Source organism: Haliaeetus albicilla, chromosome 22 (assembly GCF_947461875.1).
Source record: "Haliaeetus albicilla chromosome 22, bHalAlb1.1, whole genome shotgun sequence".
In the NCBI taxonomy this organism is placed as follows: domain Eukaryota; kingdom Metazoa; phylum Chordata; class Aves; order Accipitriformes; family Accipitridae; genus Haliaeetus; species Haliaeetus albicilla.
Window position 1 is genome coordinate 9,908,329 of NC_091504.1, and position 21,607 is coordinate 9,929,935.

General features: G+C 44.4%; 1 protein-coding gene across 8 annotated transcripts in view; it reads left to right on the forward strand.

The window, feature by feature from the left end:
• Positions 1-5,105: 5,105 nt before the first annotated feature.
• Positions 5,106-21,607, forward strand: part of NPRL3 (NPR3 like, GATOR1 complex subunit) — a 46,610-nt gene continuing 30,108 nt past the window's right edge. Inside the window, exons 1-5 of one of the 8 annotated variants that reach the window (XM_069809819.1) lie at positions 5,106-5,222; positions 6,750-6,819; positions 12,192-12,230; positions 15,873-16,002; positions 19,335-19,409. In XM_069809819.1, coding sequence (XP_069665920.1) covers positions 15,919-16,002; positions 19,335-19,409 — 159 coding nt within the window. In that variant the 5' untranslated portion in view covers positions 5,106-5,222; positions 6,750-6,819; positions 12,192-12,230; positions 15,873-15,918. Of the gene's footprint in view, positions 5,305-6,749; positions 6,820-12,191; positions 12,231-12,994; positions 13,107-15,872; positions 16,003-19,334; positions 19,410-21,607 lie in introns of all 8 variants that reach the window. The other 7 variants (XM_069809820.1, XM_069809814.1, XM_069809818.1 and 4 more) reach the window with 7 other exon arrangements.

The window sequence follows — 21,607 nt, forward strand, 5'->3', positions numbered from 1 at the left end:
CTGATTTTGTGGGAATCAGTGGAGATTTTGCCATTTGCTTCAGCACTGCCAGGACTTCACTTTGCCAGCCTCTTGCAAAGAGTTAGGGACGCACTCTGCAATTGATGTTGCTTATAACAGCAGCAGTAGTAATGATTCCTATGGATACAGGGAGAGGGAGCTTATGAAATTGAGTAGGGTCCTAGAATAAAGCATGTGTGTGTGAGAAAGCCCAGTCAGACATTTTTATCACTAAATGCCTCATACTGCATGTCTTTGACTTCTAGCTGTGTGATCTTACTGTTAATTATCCCTCGTACTGTAAAATAGCCCTCAGCACCACAGCCAGTGCTGGCGTGTGCTGTGCTACATGCTGGACACGCACAGGAAACCCTGGTCCCACGACAGATGGCTCGTAGCTTCGGGCATGGACACACTTGATGGGTGAAGGACCAAACAAGCAAAGGGAAGACCAGCACAAGTCTGTAATCACAGATAAGTGGGCAAAGTGTCAAATAAATACCCTACTGGAGATGGTTGCTGCTGAACCTCAGGGAATGAATATCCTGCCAGCACATGAAGCAGAGGTAAATCTCTCTGCCACCCTGATAAATTACAGCAGCTGTACACACCACTGAGTGCTGGCAGCCCTGCATGGAAAGGTGGCTGGTACAGTCAGAGAGGTCAGATAGTGTTCTCTGCCCAAATAGCCTTGCGCACTTGTGCTGAGAAGGTTGATATGTATAAGCCAGATTCCTCAGCAAGACATGTCTGCGTTTCACAGCAATGCTACCAACTGCTACAGAGGATGCTCCCCAGACATGGTTGTCCTGCTAAGAGGAAAGCCCTTCTAGGGCTCTAATGATACTTGGGTCATGCATGCATTGGAGCATGTCCAGCATACAGTTATCTGTGCCAAAGTAGCTATGCCAGTGCAATCACACCACCCAAGCATACTAAATGTCACACAGGAGCATGCAGCAAACTTGGAGGCTCTCTTGGGAGCCATGGTGCAGCTGTGCCATGCTGGCGGGCAGGGGAACCTGACTGCCAGCAGGTGTTGGGTTTGGCATGGAGCTAGGTTCCCATGTGTGCTGTGCTTATGGTGGGGGTTTCTTCAGTGCCTTCACATGGGGATCCTCTCTGGGGAGACTCTATAGCCCATAGGAGTTGATACATTCACTACAAATAGACCCCACTCTCCTGGGGCTGTGGCTCTGCTGCTACAGCCTGGGGTCAGGTGGGAATGAACCAGTGGTGACAGAGAAGCAGTAGGGATGGGATCATACAGCGTCTGTTGTATCCTCTGGTGTCCCCAATGTCCTGGTGGCTGCAGCGGCACTTGCAAAAAGGCTCTGACCTACCCATTGTGCTTTGCACTGGGCTCTGAATTTAAGCCTCTCTACGTGTGATGTGTCAGTTGAAGCAGGAGAAACCTTGGGCTTTCCCAAAGGGCAGGCACAAAGCACTTGATGCTTCTTGGTCTGCAAGCCTGGCTGGGTTCAATGATCTTGTATTATCATCCCCTCTGTGGAGGCCAACACCTTATCTGGGATTTAATTTAAGATTGTGTTCAACACCACAGCTCCCTCCTCAGCCCTCTGGCCCACTGGCTGGGTGGCTGGGTAATTTGCTTCTCTCTGTACCTCATTTTAACAGGCAATACAAGAGGGGACTCACCTGAGACCCAGTGAGGACAATCACTTTACCATAAGGAGTATTATCAGAGTGCTCTTTGTATATCCTCCCTTTGATAAATGTCATAGAAGTCCACTGAAAACCTGGAGCTAACTCTGGCTACACAGATGTGGTGCAGCGCAGTCTCCAATTAAAAGTGCCTCTGATGGCATGGGCAGCAGTCCTTCAGTCAGGGCACAGGGCAACACGATATTCCGTTTATACAGCTGTTGTTGTTTAACCCCAGCCAGCAGCTAAGCACCACGCAGCTGCTTGCTCACTCCCCCCCACCCAGTGGGATGGGGGAGAGAATTGGGAAAAAAAAGTAAAACACATGGGTTGAGATAAAGACAGTTTAATAGGACAGAAAGGAAGAAAATAATAATCATAATAATAAAATGACAATAATAATAATAACAATAAAAGAATTGGAATATACAAAGCAAGTGATGCACAATGCAATTGCTCACCACTCGCTGACTGATGCCCAGTTAGTTCCTGAGCAGCGATCCACACCCCGGCCAACTCCCCCCAGCTTATATACTGGGCATGATGTCACATGGTATGGAATACCCCTTTGGCCAGTTTGGGTCAGCTGCCCTGGCTGTGTGCCCTCCCAACTCCTTGTGCCCCTCCAGCCTTCTTGCTGGCTGGGCATGAGAAGCTGAAAAATCCTTGACTTAGTAGAAACACTACTTAGCAACAACTGAAAACATCGGTGCGTTACCAACATTCTTCTCACACTGAATCCAAAACATAACACTATACCAGCTACTAGAAAGAAAATTCACTCTATCCCAGCTGAAACCAGGACAACAGCTTGAATGGATGGAGGTACCAAGGGAGGCTGTATTCATCATCCCTTGCTAACAGGCATTTCAAAACCCTGCAGTTTTCCCATAGAATAATTACTTTGAAAATAAAGATGCTGTTGTTAAATATACATTCATATAATGTTTTAGTCTCCTCCCCAAAGTGCTGCCTCTTACATTGCCTGCTGCATGGCTGTGCTCCAAGCTCTCTGCAGTGAGAGTGCTTTTAATCAGAGGTTGCTCAATCAACACATAAGGGAAGCAACTGTGACCCAGAAATACCCAGGGATAAGGCAGAGACCACCAGGACTCCTTCCTATTTTGCTGCCTGTTTAACCTGAATATTGATTCTCCATGACTGTAGGATTAAGGTCTGTGTAGACATGATGATCAGGGTGATGCCCGCACAGGAGGGTTTGTCATGGCTGAAATCTTTATGGAATTTGAATTCATTTTCTGAGAGTTACTCTTGCACTATCACAAAAGCCAGAGAAGCCAAAAGATGACAGTGGTTTGCTAGAAGGAGCTCATCACTTGCCCAGGATCAGGGATGTGCTGAGGACAGTTGCAGGAACTCCTCAGCAACGTGCCTGGTGGGAGAAGTGCGATCCTCGGCCACGTCCCACAACGTGACATGGAGAGTGACCATCTCTGTCCTTGTATGGACCTCTCAGCCAAGTTCTTCCATCCCAGTGCTTCAGCTGCCCACAGGGTAGTGAGACGTGGAGGTCCTGTCCTCAGCAACGCAAGGAGTTGGACAACATGATTGCTGGTGTTCCTCTGTCACAGGACCGATACTGAAGCTATGTCCTCTGGGAAACTCCACCAGACCTGCTTCCTTTCTTGCCGCTGCTTCTCTTAATTATGATTCATAGACCATAGCAGAATATCCACCCTTGGGCAGATGATGCATCTTTGTCATGAAGCTGTGAAATGTCACCAAAGGTGATTTTTAATATTAATGTAGGTATTTTTGAATCCTGTTCCAAAAGCAGGCTGCCACAGTTTCTCATTTTAAATGGCAGAAGTGAGTGACAGGCCTGTTTGCTCGATACAAAAGTGGGATTATAATTTCTGTGAGCCCTGACTGTAAATCCAGTGACTGATTGAATGGCACTGCTGTGAGATCAGGGATAACTTTTCCCATGGGCCTGTATTCTCCACGGGGACTGCTTCCCCCTCAAGGGGAATACCTGTGGATAAGGTGGCACGTACATCTGCTCTAACTCTGAAAAATTTGGGGCGTATTAAGTTTTGGAAATTTTAAAAGTGGAATCTAAATCCTGGCTTTATTCTCTAATTTCCTACCAGTGCTCAAAGGACTTGCAATGTTTTCCTTTAACTAAAGTACAGCCTCCAAGAGCTGGAAATGACAAAATATGTCTGTAATTTATTATTTAAGAAAGTAAAATTATGCTTTGAAGCAGACATACTGGGAAATTTTAACGTAGCTGCCCAGCACTGGTGCATGAGGAATGCTCTGCTGTGATAATACGACTGCTCTTTAATCACCCTTAGACAACTCACTCCCCTCAGCGACACCTTCTCTTGCTTCAATTGTTATCGCTGGCCTTGTGGAGAATGGCCCTGCAGATTACACCCGCGCTGCGTGTGCTCATCTCCCTCTTCAGCCACCCACCTCTGCCCCATGCCCCTGGGGGGAATTGCAGAGCAAAATCCAGAGTGGGGATATCTCAGAGTGTTCAAATATCTAAATAATGCAATCAAATACAGAAGAATTTGCATGCAAAACCCAGGATATCCTCTAATATAATTGCTGATAATTTCTGACATCGGTTAAACACAAAATAAGATGAAGGCACCAAGACAGCTGCCAGGGGAAGTAACATTACCCTTGCTAATCTAGAGGCAGGAGTAAATTTACAGAAGCACAAGGCAGGTTGTACCAGTGCTGTAAAGCGCCCCGAGATCATGCGATGAACGTGAGAAACGGGATCAAGGGAGCCTTTCTGCGATGTCGGGGAGCCAAGGGCTCTGACTTGCGTAGCCTGCCTCCCGCGGGCATCCCGTAACGGCTAACCCGCCAGGGAGCGATGAGCCCTCGCTGCTGTTTGCCACCCGCTTTTAGCAAAGTTCTGGAGATGTTAATGACCCAACTGGCTGAAAGGCTACAGATGACCCAAAGAGGCCAACGGGAAGAAATGGCAATAGGCAGCACAGGCCTCCGGCAGCCCCTGCACGAAGGCTCCAGGGCTGGAGCCGTGGCCGGAGGCCTGGGTGCGGGGCTGAACTGGGGGCACTGGGCTGTACTGGGGGCGCTGGGCTGAGCTGGAAGGCGCTGGCTGTAGGCACATGAAGCACTGGAATAATCTGGTAGTCCGTGGAATGGGGAGTGGTGCCCATGGAGAGTACTAGTCTGGGCTGGGGACGCTGGGCTGACTGAGGGGAGTGCTGGGGAGCTGTGCGTGTGAGGTGCTGGTCTGAACTGGGGGCACTGGGCCGTACAGGGTGACGGGGGTGCGAGGCGCTGGTCTGAACCGGGTCGTGAGGCGCTGGGGGCCGGCTGCGCTCCGCCCGCAGCCTGCAGGCCCCGAGCCGCCGGCCCGCACCGGCCCCGGCCCCGGCAGCTCCGGCAGCTCCGCCCCGCCAGCAGCCGCGAGCCGCGGGCCGGGCCCGGGTAGTGGGGCGGAAGCGGAAGCCGGCGGCGCCGGGCGGCCTTCCTGCGGGCCGGGCCGGGCCGCGCCGCGCCGCGCCGGCATGGGCGAGAGCACCAGCCCCATCAGCGTTATCCTGGTGAGCTCGGGCAGCCGCGGCAACAAGCTGCTCTTCCGCTTCCCCTTCCAGCGCGGCGCCGAGCACCCCGCCGCACAGGCCAGTAAGTGCGCGACGCCGCGGGGTCCGGCCCGGCCTGCGGCTGCCCCGCGCCCCCAGGAGCCTCCGCCGGGGGCCTGCCGCCGCCCGTGGGGGCCTGGTATCCCACACACACCCCCTGTGGTGGTCTGTCCCCCCCCGCCCGGCCTCATAGTCTCTGTGGGGGGCCGGCACCCCTCACACACACACATCCCTCGTACCCCCAGGTGCTCTGGCACCCCTCGCACCCCCCATACCCCCAGGTGCCCTGGCATCCCTCACACACGCCCACCTCACGCCCCACATTAATCGAACCATGTTAGCACCGGGTGTTATTATTGACTTGGTGCCTTGTTGCTGTTCCTGGATCAGCTGAAGCTGTGTGGGTTTTAGGAGCTGTAGGGCAAGGAGGAGGAGGAGGCAGGGTGAGAAGCGAAGGCACCGATCTGGGAGAGGGGATTCAGAAAACACTAAGTGAGCTTTAACTGATAATGGGTAGGAACTAAGAGACTTTAGTCCCTTGTGTTGAATAATGGGGTGGAGGAGGTTTCATTTCTTTTGGAAAGTAGGAACATGGACCATTCAGGTGCCAGCTGGCTGCTGTGGAGCCAGTGTTGGTTGTACCTCTCTCTTTCTCCGAGATTCCTGATCAGGGATGGTGTCTGGGGCCAGTCTCGGACCTGCCCGCAGCCAGGAGTCTGTGGGGGCCGGAGGCAGGATGGCTGCACCCGCGGTGCTGCGGGCAGGGTCAGCGTCCCACCTGGCCTCGGCAGTGGGTGAGTCTTGGTGTGTGGGCCTAAAGGTGCTGCAGAGCGATGAAGCTGTTCAACTTGGGTTGCTTGCTAACTGCCGTGTGTCACGAGAAGTTTGACACCCCTCTTTAGGTTGTGAGTCACTTTTTACCAAGAGAGAATTGTCTTCAAACCCATTTTTGGTTTTATAAGCAAAATCTGAGAATGTGGGGTTTTTTTTGGCTGGCTGCTTCTGTCCCGCCCCCCTCCTGCTTTTTGTTGGTAAAGGATTTTGATACCTGTGACTGCAGGAGGGGCTTCTGGAGCATTATCATTGTCCTGAAACCTGAGCAATAATGAGGGAAATGCACTGGTCAGAATTTTATTTTCCACACTCTCTCTCTAACTGCAAACTGTTACCTGGCACTTGAGAGAAAAGTTGTTTCTGTGAATTTTTTTGCTTTCTCCTCTTTATCCCCTGAAGATATAAACCTCTTTCTCCTATTTTTGATGTGTTTTTGAGTGAGAATAGAAAAAACAAGATCTGGTGCTTCTACCTAAAAAGGAAGGAACCATCTGCTTTTAATATTACTTTTTTTAGATCTCTCTTATGGATAATTTTAAAAAGGGCACAGACAAATATTCTCTTAATGCACAAGTATTCTCCTAATTCACTTATTTTAATGAGCACTTTAAGAAGGTTGTTCCTTGAAAAAGCTGTCTTTATTCTTTGTTTCAGGTAAACCAAGGAGTCGATATGCTGTGAATAGCTCTGGTGACACCACAGAAGATCAAGATGGGGACTCCAGGTAGGGGAAAACATTTCTCCTTGCCTAAGAGTTTGAAACAGAGGAGAGGTGGCCTCTTGCTCTCCTGCCTGATAGTTCAGCAGGCAAATTCTCTCGAACTGTATAGAAGATGACCTGCCAAAAAATGCTCTAATGACAAGTTATGAGCAAATTAGTGCTAAGTAATAAGGAATCTCTCATGAGGGAATGCTACTGAATCTATTGTTATCTAGGCAAGGTGTAGGTCAGGTATTTTGTGCTCATTAGAAAGGCAGTATTACTCTTTCAAAGCTAGGAGCATTAATACTTTGGCAAAATTCCACTTTTCTTTAACTGCCTATGTCTAACTGGATATATTATTCAGTTGCCTCAAATTCTTCCCTAGCTCGTGTAAGTGTCGTATGGAATTGCTGTGCACTAATGAATAACTAATTTTGTTTCTCCAGATACAGCTGCCCTTGTGTCTGTGGAGTGAAATAGTAGCTCAAAAGGATACTGAGACTTAAAGATAGTATTTCAATTACAGCAAATCAGTGGGTAACAAACGTAATAGGCAATGTGTTCAGCATGCATGTGCATATGAATGGACCCTCTAATTAGTTTTTGTAGATTTGAAATCTGCTGCATGGTTCTAAATTTATCACTATCAGATACGAGACAAATCTGGGAAAGAAAAAAGTTTTTTGTCTGTTGGCCCGTAGTTCAGTTGCAGATCTTTTTTGTGATATGTGTTTTAATCTCCAATATTAATAAAATGGGGTAGTTGCTGCTCTTCTCTCATATAAAAGTGAAAAAGAAGTACTTGTCACTTGCCCCCAAAAAAGAAATTTAGATCCCAACCTCGCAAAATGTAAGCTTGTTTTTAACTTTGACTGAGAATAGTTTAGCTGAAATTAAAATCACCCATGACAGTAAACTTCATCAAATTCATATGTTTTTCTAGGACTGGGATCTTATGAAAACACATTTTGCTTGAGGTCTCGTATCTCTCGCCTTTTCTGGTATCTTTGAAACCTTCAAATGCAGCCTTCTGTCGTGTCTCCAGTGAGCACAGTATGGTACAGGGCACAACTCCAGTGGGAGCAAGCTGTGCTTTTGTAAGTTTGGTAATTGGTGAATGGCGTTTCAGACTGTGCTGTTGATGGCAGCTAGTATACACATTAGGAAGGTTCAGTGCACATGTTTGCTGGTTATCTCAGGGATTTTGTTGGTTGCTGTTCAAAACCCTGGCTCTAGTATTTCACTAGATAGATTAAGATGGTATTGGAATGGTACCAGCTTCTGTCTGATACTGATTCTTGTTGCCTCTGCCATTCTGGCCAGTTGGACAAAGCACTTAATGCGGAGCTGCATTCGTTGGATGTTGCGTGTGGTGCTGAATTAGTGTCATGCAGTACGTGGCTACTGCAGTGATGTAGGAGAAGCTTTTATCATTTCAAATTATGGTCAGATGAGAAAACTGCTAGTATTTGCCTGAAACTGGTTTTAAGTAGGTTGAATGTGCTGGCATGTAACCTACATTAAACAAAGATTTAGATTATTTCATTGTGGTGTCCAGAACACTGCGCTTGAAAGTTAGTGCTTAATCTCCTGGTCAGGTATTTGTTATTAAGCTTTTAGTGTTTAAAAGAATTTATGATCTCTCAACTGAACTCACTAAGTGCAAAATATCACAGTTCTGAAGCATTGAATGAAGGAATATTAAGACAAAAATCCCCCTCTGCAGTGATCATCTTCAGAAGAAAGAAGTTGTCATTTGTACCGTTTTGTGTATAGCAATACATACAAATTCATGCTGCAGTGTCCGCATCTGACTCTTACTAAGGTCAGTGTTTATAAACCTTATATCTACTTAGATGAAATTGAGGTTTCAGCCAATGCAGGTCTGTTAGCAGGAAGTCCTTTAATATTATCTCCTGTGGATCTGTCTCTAGCTGCCATACAGATGAAGGGGAAATAGAAAAAGAGGAGTGTTTATGTTGCTCTGAAAGTGTGGGCTCTGCTAGAGGCCAGATATCGAGGTCCAGCATGCTGCTTGTGCTGCTTACAGGGCTGGGCATCTGCATTCAGAAATTCAAAGTCTTTTTCAAAATTGCATTTGTTTCAAGTTTGTTTATTGGAAAGTTTTTTCCCAATACCAGTGTAGTCAGTGTTGTAAGTCGACTGCATCCCATACAACTGAGGTAGCAGCTAAACTTATCCTTCTCTTCCGTGATAGCAGCTAGTAGAAGAAATTGCTAATGCTCTTTGTATACTAAGTACTGTTAATTTATATTAGGCAAGAGGAGGTTTGTTGGCGGAGTTAGTATCTTTCACTGGACTTACCAATACAGGTGGGAAAAATACGCAAGTTATAGGTACACAGGCCCTTCTTCCACCACAAAGCAAAAAGGGATCTTCAAAACTGTGTACAACAGGTTGCTCAGACTTTTGATTTGTATCAGACTGTTTTGGGAGTAACAGATGTTGGTGCCTGTGGAGCAGAAGATATTCTAAGGAGAGAGTGGAGGCAGAAAGGTGCAGATGTCTTGGGGAGAGCGAGATGCATATGGTTGGTAAACTAGGAAAGGAGGGAGTTTAACTATCACATACTGTAAAACCAGTATTGTCATTGAGCCCATGGGGGTTATTTCCTCACCAATGTTACAAATTTTTGCTCCCGGGTTCTTGTTCAGAATGTGTTTTCTATGTTCCCATTGAAGATCAGGCTGGAGAGACCAGGAATGGAGTGACTGGTTTTGAGAGAGCCATTCCCCCAGTAGCAGCTCTGTCCCTGTAAGTTTGTTCTTCTGCAGTGCAGTGGTACAGCAGTTATCTTCCTGAAACACTCAGCTCAGTAGTCCATGGACAGATTTCATCAGCATGAAGTCCAGTCTGTTTTCTGGTGGTGATGACTTTCTGATTGGAGCTGTCTGTCATGAAAGTAATTCATTAAGTGGTTTCGTATTATTTCTGGAAGGCTTCTTCAAAGAAGGGTTGGCAAAAAGATTCCTTTAAATCACTGCATATCAGTAGCATCTGTGGATATTTTTGGTGGCACAAATTGAGGCTTTGGAGGGGGCAGAGTGCTAGGTTGAGTTGATAGTGTATGGCAAGTTTGATGATGTTGAAGGGTTGGGTCTTCCCATGTTTTCATGTTCAGTAGGAAAGGTTATTTCAGATTTATCTTGTTGCTGCACTAGTTCTTATGAGGGTTGGATTCATCCTTTTTTATACTGGATGGCTGTCTTCAATTTACTAACAATCTAGCACCAGTTGTCTCCTAGATAAGGTTCACTGTTGCTTTTTTCCTAAGCTATTGGAACCCAGATTGGTTACTTTTGAGCTGACCTTTCCTGGAGCAGTTGAGGTGTATGCATTTCTTTATGGTCTCAGAAAGGGCAAAATTAGATCAATTGAAGTGCCTTGACTCTCCATTTCCATACAGCATATTTGTATGCATAATTGGATTTCTTCTAGCCTTCAGGCTCGAATTTCCTGGTCATTGTTATGCTTTTTGTTTTTTATAGACAATTGCAGCCTATTCATGATGATCCTACCTCTGGGTTGCTGGTGTGTATTCGCTTGTATTAATTTCTGCTCAATGGAGGTGTGTGTTTGGGTCTTCAGAATATAGATTTTTCTTCCTTTTAAAAGCAAGTCAAGCAGCAAAAGTGGTTGAGGTGTGTTGATGGTGGCCATGCAACAAAAAGGTATTCAGAAGAATCTGTCATTGTCAAAACAAATTGCCTGTCAAGTGTCTCTCTTTGTTGGCTTCTTCTCATCCTTTCATCATTTGCTCTCTTAACAAACATCCTTCAGTTTTTCAGTGCTTTACTAGTAATACATACCCCTCACAGCTTATGGAGATGCCTGCCAGTCTCTCTCTCTTTTTTTTTTTTTTTCCCTTGATCTGAGGCACTTACTCTTTTGAAGCTGTAAGATAATGCTTTGTTAAATTGGTCTGAAATGTTTTTTGTAGTTTTTCTGAAGGTGGTATAGTCAGCAAGCAAAAATTCTAATGAAGATGCACGTATAGTAACATATGTTACACCAGACTTTGCATTTTTTAGTAGCATAACTAACTGAAGGAGGTTTAGCAAGTTTGACAGCATTGATGTCATTAATTGGCCAAACGCTTCTGTTATAAAAAAAGTCAAGTTACTGGCAAACAAGGACTTGAATGTCCCTTTCTAACAAACAGTAGTTCTCCTGTGATAACATTTCTGTATCCTCTGTCCCTCTTTCACTGGACTCCAGTGTTCTTCCTTGTATTTGTTCTGAAAGGCTTCCTTTCTGTAAGCCCGTGCTTTTCCATTCATCTATCCATCCACCCCTTTAAACACCCTTCCTGTAATATACCCCCTTTGTATAGTTTGTCATTTAGGATTGCTCTAGGTTCTCTATTCAACGTGACCAGTAGAAATCTGCTGTCTTTTGGATTAAATAATTGTTGGAGGTTTTCATTTTGTCTCCCCTTTCTAACGTGGACAGTATAAAGCTTTTATCAGATTCATTTTTCAATATATTTAGGAAATTTGCTTCAGGAAATAAGTCCTTTTTTTCCTTGTTATTTGGAAAAAAAAGCAGTTGACTGTTAAAATGAAAATAGGTGTTTGTTTCTCTGATATAAAAGTGAGTACAGCTGTTAACAGTGCCTTGCTCTGCACACCTGTTGTAAAGAAGGTTTTCAGGTTCTTTGCACTGAAAACTGTTTCAGCCTGCTGTTCCTAAGTTTCTGCTTATTGCCTGGGTCAGACAGAGAATGACTTCATGCTTGTGCTGTGAGTCTGGCCAGACTTGTACCTGTTGTTTACATCCTTGAGGGGAGCAGCAGCAGCTCTGTGTGCAAGGCCCTTTACAGAATCCTGGCTGTGCATGCAGCAATAAATGTTTGGCATCCTCTTTTTCTAAGTCTTGTGGGTATGGAAGCACCAGAACCAATTGTGAAGAGCTGTGGGTCATTTGGGGCTGCATGGAATGTTCCTTTGGTGAAAACGCTAGTAATAGTCTAGAAAAGAAACTGAAGTTTAGAATCTGCTCTAAATCAGACTGCAACCTCTTCTATTTTCTCTTAAGGTAAGCATGAATTAAAAAGTATGCGAGGTGTAAATACAGCTCCATAAATGCAACGTATTGTGGGAACACATTACAGCAGCCAGTGTTAGCAAGAGGACTAAAATGCCTTAGCCTGTTTTTTCTGTTGTCAGTCTGAGCCTGCAATATATACCTGGAATTCACCTACCATTAACTTTTGACTCTTCTCAATAGTTATATTTCCTTTACAGGAGTTTAAACCTTAATAGTTCATCTAGTTTTTAATATTATCTTTTTTTTTTATTTTGTGTACTTTCCTCGTTTATTTTCTTTTGTTGTGTTTTTGTTTTGTGTTTATGGCCATGTTCCCATTTCAGAGACCAATGTCCTCTAACTGATGAGCAATTGGTTTCGGGGTAAGATCAAACATTCTAAACAATCACCTATGTCTAGAATGGCTTTCTTTTCTCACCATCCTTTTAATTGTGCTTTGTTTCTGGTTTCTGTTTTACACTGAATGATGAGATAATTACATGCTAAATCACAATGTCTGTAGGAAACATATTGCTGAAGGTTTACACTAGGATAATTACAAAGGTCCTACTAACACTTCTGTGCTTCCGGTAAGGTGTCCAGAATGCGTGTGGTACTGTCCCTTCTGTGAATTCAGAAAATTGTGATCCTCCGAGAATGCAACAAGTATAGCCTTGGCATTGTAGTTATTCCAACAAGGAGCTTTAAAACAAATTGCTTTCTGATGAGCAATGACTTAAAAGGACAGATCAGTGAGTAAACTATTTAATCCCACAATAATTATGGAGAGCTCTTCAGAGACCTGGTTTTGAGCAGCCGCGCTAGTTGGTTGTTCTGGTGCCCCACTAAGCTAAACTGGATGACTGCATTATACCCCCTTTTTGAACATGCGGAGGGAAAAGTGCTTATCTCTACCCAGGGCCCCAAAAGTATTAAACTGCATCTCTAGTCCCTGCTTAACATAAAGATGCTCACCTAGATACTCAGCTCCCTTTCTAAACTACTTCAAAGAATTCTTTATAAAAACCTTGCTTTGAATTCATGTGGCATATAAAAGGTTATTATCCATTCTTGGGGAAAAGATGAATTTGTGTTTTGATGTTCTTTCCCCTTCCTTTTCCATGTGCTAAAGCAATTGTTGTTTCAGCTGGGTTTCCAGAGGAGATGCTGGTGACAGCAGTTGATCTGCACTAGTGTGATTTGTATCGTACTGCTGGATTGTCTGCTGTTGCTGCTACATTGAGCTCGTGATAGGAGCGGTAGGATATTTTGGGCAAATCAAAGCTTTTGTCTTTTGTATTTAGTTTCTGCCTGCTGAATTCCTTAGTGCAGGAGAGGTTTGCTTTCCTCTGGAAATCACAATGCTCAGACTAATCTCGTAAAAGAAGGGACTGTCACTGCCCAACTGCGAAACCTAATCTGCTTCTAACAAACTCTTGGGCTCTGATAAGTCAGTATTTTTAGGTCATCTTAATATACCCCAGAGATTAGAAAATCAGTATTAAAATATTTAAAGTAAAAGTGTTATTTTCTAAGATGAGATGACGAATTGAAATGATGGGAATAATGTATCTGCTATCTCTCAATCTCCCTATCATCCTGAGGCCTAAGAAATGTATAATTATGTAGACCACTGGGGGAAAAAACCCACAAACCAGCAAAACCAATAAATCTAGGCTGTCAGATGAGGATAATGGGGCTGGAGCCCAGGTCACTCTTGGGAGAGCCTGCGGTCATACCAGGTGTCTGTACCCATCGGGTAGCACCTGTGTAACCCATCACAGGGTTATCTATCCTGAGTGTATCATCTGGCTGCAGTTGCAGTACTCTTCCAGAAAGAGAAGTCTCTGCTAGGGAGAAGATACTAAGGACTTTACAAAATCAACCTTTTAATCTCCTCCTCCCCACAGAGCCACATACAAGGTAGGGCAGACAGAGGGCTGTTGGTGTCATGAGCTCTTCGGGGAACTGCTGAACTGTTACGTTCACTTATCTGTTAAAAGATCTGCTGGTGTAATTCCTTGTAAAAGTCAAATCTTAACGGTGGTGAAAGTCATCATAATGATCAGTTTTCCAGCTCCCAAGGTATCCTTTGCCAAGGCTGGGAGAGGGAAGAGTAACTAATTTCTTACCAGCAAGCAGGCATTTTCTAATTTACCCTCCTTCTCCCTTCACCCCCCAAAACATATGCTGGTTTTGGATGTATTGCTATTATAGTCTTCCTGGCTCCATGATGAACCTATTAAAGAACGCAGCTGAATAGGGCAAAAAGAGAGGGAAAAGCTCATTGCTGTCATGGTGACGCTTTTTCCTATTTTGAATGTCATCTCCAGGGACTGTCAGTCCATGTCCTATTCGAGGACACTTTGCCCTTTCTTCACAAACTCCATGTGTTGTGCAGCCCAGTGCAGTGCGGTGTCTGAGGAGTGTGGTTCAGCGGTCCCTGGAGTCTCTGGCTAGTCTCCCCATCTCTCTGCTTGCTGTTAGCTGTGTTTGGAGCAGAGCAGCCAGGGATTTGGAAGTTTGTACACAGCTGCTCCTTCCATAAGCCAAACATAAGCAGCGTGCTGTGGTCAGGATCACCTGTTTGTACAAACACCAGGGGCTTTGACAGTTTGTAAAACCCCTGTGTTGTCCTTCATCTTCAGTATATGTAGGTCTAATAAAAGAAATGCCCCGTGGGTCATATGCAGGTGGATACACACAAAAGACCTGGCTGTGTGCATTTGTCTTAGTTTCTGTATATAACTCACTCAGGGTGAACCAGGAATATGGTACATTAATTCCTTCTCTGGGCATTGAGGTCTATCTTGTGGCCAAGAGATAAGGTGAGCGCAGCACACACCCATGCCTGCCCTTTTCTCTGAGTGATACTACGTTATCTGGGATACCTGCCTGGTGCAGGGGGATGGTCTGACAGGGACATGCATCCCTAAATGTAAATAAAGAAAATGAAATAAACGTTTTCATTCTTAAAAAACTGGTCTCATCAGAAACTGGTTTGAAGTTCATTTGGTTAAATGGGAGCCTCCAAGAAATAAGATGAAGATCGAACTTGCTAATATCAAACCTTGCACTGCCCCTGTTCTAGAACAACAGTTTCCCTCCAGCAGCTAACTGAGGTCCTCTTCCCTGTGGATTTGAGCTCCATTGTCTTAGGGAACACCCTGAGGAAAACAAGTGTTTGTAGAGACCAGACCAGTGTTGCAAGGCCATTGGAAAGAGCAGTTGCCGAATTCCTTCCTTGTCACGCTGGATTCTTACCTGTTTTTGCAGCCGTAGCTGTCTTTTACAGGGCAGACTCCTCGTAGATACTTGCCCTCCTGTCTCGCAGCCACCACCGATCCAGACCATTCCAGTAACACCACGGTTGGTGTTGCAAAGGGCCTGCCCTGTCATGAATTTGTCCCAGTTTGGTTTATGAAATGAGAAAGCCCAGGTGAGGCCAGGTAGCTCTCAGAAGGGTGCCAGTGGTCTGTTGACCACAGGCTGAGATCTGTTCAAGTGAGTAACTTCGAATCTCACTGGTGAGATTTGGGAAAGGAAGGACAAGCGTTGGTTTTATCTTTCTTCTAATTGAATCAGCTCTTTCTTTCCTTCCCCTCTGCTGTACTGGGTGGCTTAAAGACCTCTGTTGTGCTTGAGTGACAGGCTGTGTCGATATGTAGTTGCTTAGTAAGTTCATTAACCTGCAGCTAAATCCAGGCAATGGCTAACTTGAGCTGTTTTTATATTTAAGCAAACTGCATCTAATCTTTCCAATGTATTTTGCTGAGCATGTAATTAAATAAGCATGACCCTGCAGTCTTTGTCGTGAATGCTTCCTGTTTTATAATTGTAATGATCTGAGAGATGTAATTAAGGGGTTCTTAATTTTACATAATTGGTGGTACTCCAGGTACAGCAATTTAGATACAACTTACAATAATTTAAAAACTTTAGAGTTAAATATATCTGTATTTGGAGGAATATTCTGGGGGTATGCTTTCTGAAAATTGTAATAACTTCTGTTTCTGCTCTTCAAGGTTTTCAGATGTCATCCTGGCAACAATTTTGGCTACCAAGTCAGATATGTGTGGCAAAAAGTTTGAACTGAAGATTGATAATGTTCGCTTTGTTGGCCATCCCACGTTGCTTCAGCATGCCCTTGGGCAGGTACGGCATGAGGTCCACTCTGGGGACCTGCCTTCTTTACAAACTACCTGGCTTAGTTAGGAAACTTAGAATTCAGAATGTGCGTGTTGGCTTTTGATCCTGTTTTTACTTCCTGATGCTCAAAGCTGTCTTTTACTTACTTCCAGATTAATACAGTGAGTGGCAAACTGCAGGAGCTGTGTCAGTGATTCACAGAAACCCTGTTCTGGTTACTGTAGAAAAGCAGTGTGGGTAAAGAGAAGTAATACTAAGCAGTCCAGCTCAAAAAGCTGTTTCTCACTATGTTAGTTACTGGAAGTTAGCTTTTTAGCACCTCTAATTAGTATGGTAGTTAAAAAAACTAAACAAACACCCAAAACCTTGACAAATGCTAGAAGCTGCGTCAGCCTTTCTGGCTTTTAACTCTTACTGGTGCTGAAGATGATTCACAAGACTTGGTTGGAATAGGTAGGATGTTGAAAAAGGTCAAAAATTTTCTTGTGGACAAAGTCAGGCTGCTGCTTGCATTGAGACCTTGCTCCGTGGCCTGTGTTTTAGCTGCTTGGAATGAAAGCAGTTGCCACCTAGGCTATGGAAAAGGCCCTGCATAAATCTAGGAAAGAATTTACATGCTTCTATGTGCAAAATATTCCTTGTCCCATTCCTTCTTCTTGATAGACTGTAAGAATAAACTAGGCTTTGGTAATTTCTGAATCCAACACTGATCTCTGTCACTGAACTGCTTTGGTCTCATTTTTCATAAAATTTACTAAGTCGTTCATGTTTTCAGGAAAAAAAAAATCTTCTTGCCAATTCTATCATCCTTTCTATCTATAATTAGAGGTGCAAACAGATTGTTGGCAACTGCTGCTTGATATTTAGAGGACCAGGCTGCTTTAATCCAAGTGAGGAGCTGGCCTCAAGCATAAAAAGATGCTAGTGTTCCACTTTTGAAACTCAGTCATGAGTCTACAAGAAATGCGATGGAGGATTGGCAAGGCTCAGCCGTCAAATGTTTAAGCTGCTTTGGACAACAGAATTCAAGTGTCTGCAAGCTGTGCAAGTGCATCGCCAGACCCAGACAAGGCAAGTGATGAACCAGGCCCAGGGTCCGTACAGGGACCCCCGCCAGGAGCAAAAGGAGGTGGGACCAGAGACAGGGCTGGAGGACAAGGCTGCCACGTACTTAATCAAGGGTCCATCCAGGAGACAAGCTACATAAAATGTAGGTCCAAGGTCCATCCAGGAGACAGGGCTGGAGACAGGCACACCTACAGGCCCTGGGCTGAGCTTAAATGGGGCTCCTGGGTCATGGGCTAGGGTGTGTGTGTGGGGGGGATCCAGTTGGGACTGGTGGGGGCCATTAAGACCTTTTCCTGCCCTCAGGGCCCTGACAGCAGTGGCCTGTTCTCTCACAGTATCAGATTCCTTTATTTTGCTAATCTCATCCAGAAGGCATAACTTCCTAAATGTGGTGTAAATGAGATTAAAAATTTGTATTTGCATTTTTTCACCACGTATTATTATACGTTCTCTCAGCTTTCCGGTCAGTTTTATCCTAATTGCATGAAATGTCTCTTCATTTTCAATTTGTCTAAATAAAATTGCATCTGGGTAAATAAAGTTAGAAAGTGCTGTAAACACTTTTTTGTTACTTCTTGTAGGATCTTCTTTTTGGGTGTGTCTTATCACCCCAGTAGGCACCCCAGAACTTTCTGGAGTCCAGAATCTTCTAGACATGGCAGTCATCTCTGCTAGTTAATTTGAATGTAAATCTGGGACCCTTTTGCTGTTAGGAGGAAGCTAGATGGAGCTCCTTTTCCATGGAGCAAAGGCAGTGACCGGAGTAACCTGACAGTCTCTGGTTTGGGTTCCTTTGGAGTTGATAGTGCAATAAGTTAATCCATGGGACAGCTCAGCAAATTCTTACTCAGATGAGATACAGGAGTTACAAGAGCATGAATATTTAATCCTGTGTGCCAGACAGCCTTTTATGTAGTGATATTCTGAATTCTTCAAGCTCCTTCAGCATTTTCTGTTCCAGCTTAGTCTTTTCTTCTTTTTTCTGGACAAGAGGTGATATGAAATCTAGCCTGCATCCCAATTGATGTTAATGGTGGTAGTTCCTTTGATTTTAAGGAACAGGATCAGTCCCTGCACTCAGAAATGCTTTTGAGTCTTTATTGAAGTTCACAAGACATCCAGTAACTCCAAAACCAATAAACACAGTAAATTATCTTTACCACCCTCCCATCCCTGCCTTTCTGATAGAACTTCACTTACACTTTGGAAAAACCAAAAATATGTATCACTTCTTTTAGTTTCTATAATTTTTAAGACTACTGAGTGAAAGCACTTGGATTTCAGAGTTCACTGTTGAGCAGTTCGTTGCTGATGCTTGGGACCTGTCAGGAAGGGAGGATGCAGCGCTGCTTTTGCCAGCTTCTCTGCGTTTGCCCTGTCTCAGATGCTGCATTAGCTACATGTACCCATATGTTGGGTAGAGACCGAATATTAGGTTAGCTGGGTGTTTGGCCTGGTGGGTTATAGCTGTTTTGGGATTGGATGGGTGTTCAGCACCGAGCTTTGGGGGTGATGGGAATGTCCTCTGGATTTTGTGCTCCATCTTGTGGCGACGCTTGCTCGATTCACTATTGTTAGTCTTGGATATGCAAATTCAACTTGCTTGTCTGGCTTCCACTGTTCCTCCCCACCAGAAAGCCTGTACCTGTGTTAGGGATGAAGCTCTCTGCTGCAGAAAGCATAGGGGGGGGCTGGAGAATGTGTTTGAAATCCTGCAGAAGGGAAAATCAAACCTTTTATTTTAGTATTGCAGCTCCAGAGCATATTTTTTTCTGATAAAAGCAATAGTTTGTAACATGATGCAATCCAAATGGGGATTTTAGGAAAGGAAAGAATAGGTGTGGCCTGGGATGAGAAATCTATGGACTTCTCTGTAGCTAACAATATATATGAAAATTGTGCTAAGGAATTTAAACCTAGGGTCCCTAATGATGCTAAAATGCAATAGCAAAGACACCTAGTAAGACTGCTATCTTAGCTGATACTCATTTCCGTGGTCATGACCAAAATGCTTTGGTTTAAGTCTTCACAGCTTCTCAAAAAAGGCAGTGTTGTAGAGTAACTGTGACATTTTAATAAAAAAAAGAAAATCATAGTTTTATTTCCTACAAGTCAAATTCCGTGGTATAATTTGATTTGTCTGCGCTTTTTTCTCAGCAAGCTTGTTATTTGACTGAGTTAGGCTTCCCCCCCCCCCTTTTTTTTTTTCCCCTTTGTTATTCAATCCAACTGACACTAGCCTATGGGATTTCTAAAAAAATATTTTTCAGGTATCCAAAACTGATCCTTCACCAAAGAGAGAGATGCCCACTATGATTCTCTTCAACGTGGTGTTTGCACTAAGGGTAAGGACTGTCTTCAATCTGTCTGTCAGTGGGATGTGCTTCAGATGTATAAGAGAATGCAGTAGGCTCACGTTCCAGTAATCTCTTATAAAACATTCAGTGCCTGATTTCATTGGGATATTTTAATTCGAAACAATGAACCTAAACAATGTAGAATATGAGACTGACAAGTGGGAAAGTTTTTCCAGCCTAGTGGAAGGCAAGTACAGTTGTTCTGTTCGGGACATTTCCTAGAGTTTTTTTGTTTTAAATAGCCAGAGTGTAAAGGCATGCAAGAAACCACTTTGCAAAATAGATATGAACCCAGTTGCAAGTTATGAATGAGCTGGTAAACTGCTGTGATTTTTCGAGACCCTGCAATTGAGGCATGTTCAACTAAGCTGTGCAGGAAGGCAGCCTGGGTCTCACTGTCTTGTGTGTCAGATGCTGCTCTCTGTACGTGACTGCTCTACTCCTGCCCAGGATAGGACCAAATCCATACAGCTGCACTAGTGCGTTGCCGAGCCCTTGTGACTCCATGCAGCTTGGATCTTGGTGGTCAGTTCTGCTCCAGAAGCAGAGGCAGCAGGCAGTGTGGACAGTGGCTCATGCTTGGCCAGCCTTAAGAGTCAGGTCCCTACCATGGCCTTGGTCAACCCAGGCTTGCTCAGGGCAGAGTCATTCAGAAACGTACTCTGGCTCAGAACAGCACTGTTTTGAGCCCTTGCTCATGCTGTGTGATACAGAGACATGCGCCTTTGCTTAGTGCCTCTAGGCTTTTTTTTATAATTAAATGGACAGTGTTTGAAAGCTGCCTCCTCTTAGCAATGAGATCATTGTAAAGGGAGAGTGCCAGGGAGCAGCAGCTGCAGCATTCTAAATGAGAAGAAAGGTACAAGTGAAGAATAAGTAGGTTTTGATGCTCAGCAAGAACCTGGAGCAAATAGATAGTTTTTACTTGGAGTTTTTTTCAGGCCTACTCTATTGACTAGATGTTGGCATCTGTGTTAAGGGATCCTGGCTTAGCTAATTAGGTGGTATAAAACCCTAGAAATTTCATTATGTTTGAGCATTGTTTGATTTCTGAGCTCTGGCTTTCCCTTCCCAGCCCACAGGTTGCATCTGTGGAGCCATCATATTATTTTGTGGCATGTACATATATGAAGAAACATTTTAAAAATCAAAGAGGGAGTTGGAATAGCTGTCTTTATGGAAGGGGTTGATTTTTGCCCAACTGGATGTAACATTATGATTTAAAAGCCTCCAGCTCCCTGCTTGTGAAATTACCTCCCCCCCGCCGCCCCGCCTTTTAGCACTAGTACTTTTCTTACTGCTGGCTTTCCAGTGGTGACTAACATGGACATGGCCACAGTCTGGATGGCTTGTCCTCACTTGAAGAGCAAGGTTTCACACAAGACAATTATTCCAGCAATCAGTCCGAATCAAGCAAGAAATTGTTCACTGAGTTCTGCTGGGGATCCAGTGTTCTGGTGCTCTGGGACATTCTTAAGTCAGGAGATGCTGGATTTGCACTACGGGAATTGATTCTAGACTTCACACATTAAGAGATGTTAGCTTCAAGAATTTTGTTGTTTTGGTGTATTGGTAAGCACCATGCTTTGGTTGTAGGTAAGTGTGTGTCGATGCACGTGCAAACACAAACATTCATGCATACTGAGTCATGTGGAAGCAGAAGTGTTGAAACCAATGCTCCTTCATTCAAAATATTGCAAGAGCTTGGTGAAGTGCAATGAAGACTATATCTAGCCCACATTTTTCTGGAACCTTATTTCTAGTGGTTCTTCTAGGAAAACTTGCTTTTTTTTGTATTTTGGCACTGTGGTGATACCGATGTAATTGTGTGTGTAATGCAGCACTAAGTCATACTTGCCAAATGAGACACTCTTAGTTCACAGAGAGCTGTCAAGTTTATAGAAAGTGCTGCACAAGAAGCAAGTGGAAATTTTCTCCTAGTGTGGTGTAGTGCACGGCAGAGGGTGGGTGGAGGCATTCTGAGATAAAGATGAGAGTCCATCTGTAGTGGGCAGACAGAGCAGGCAAAGTCCCAAATGCTATAATCAGCACTGGTCCTGCTGTGTTTAAGCTTCAGGGTTACCAACGTGTCATGACTCAGCAAGAACAGTAGAATCTAAAAATGATGACTCATGGTTTGCTAGTTTACATGCCAAGTTATCACTTGCTAGAACTGAAAATTCCTT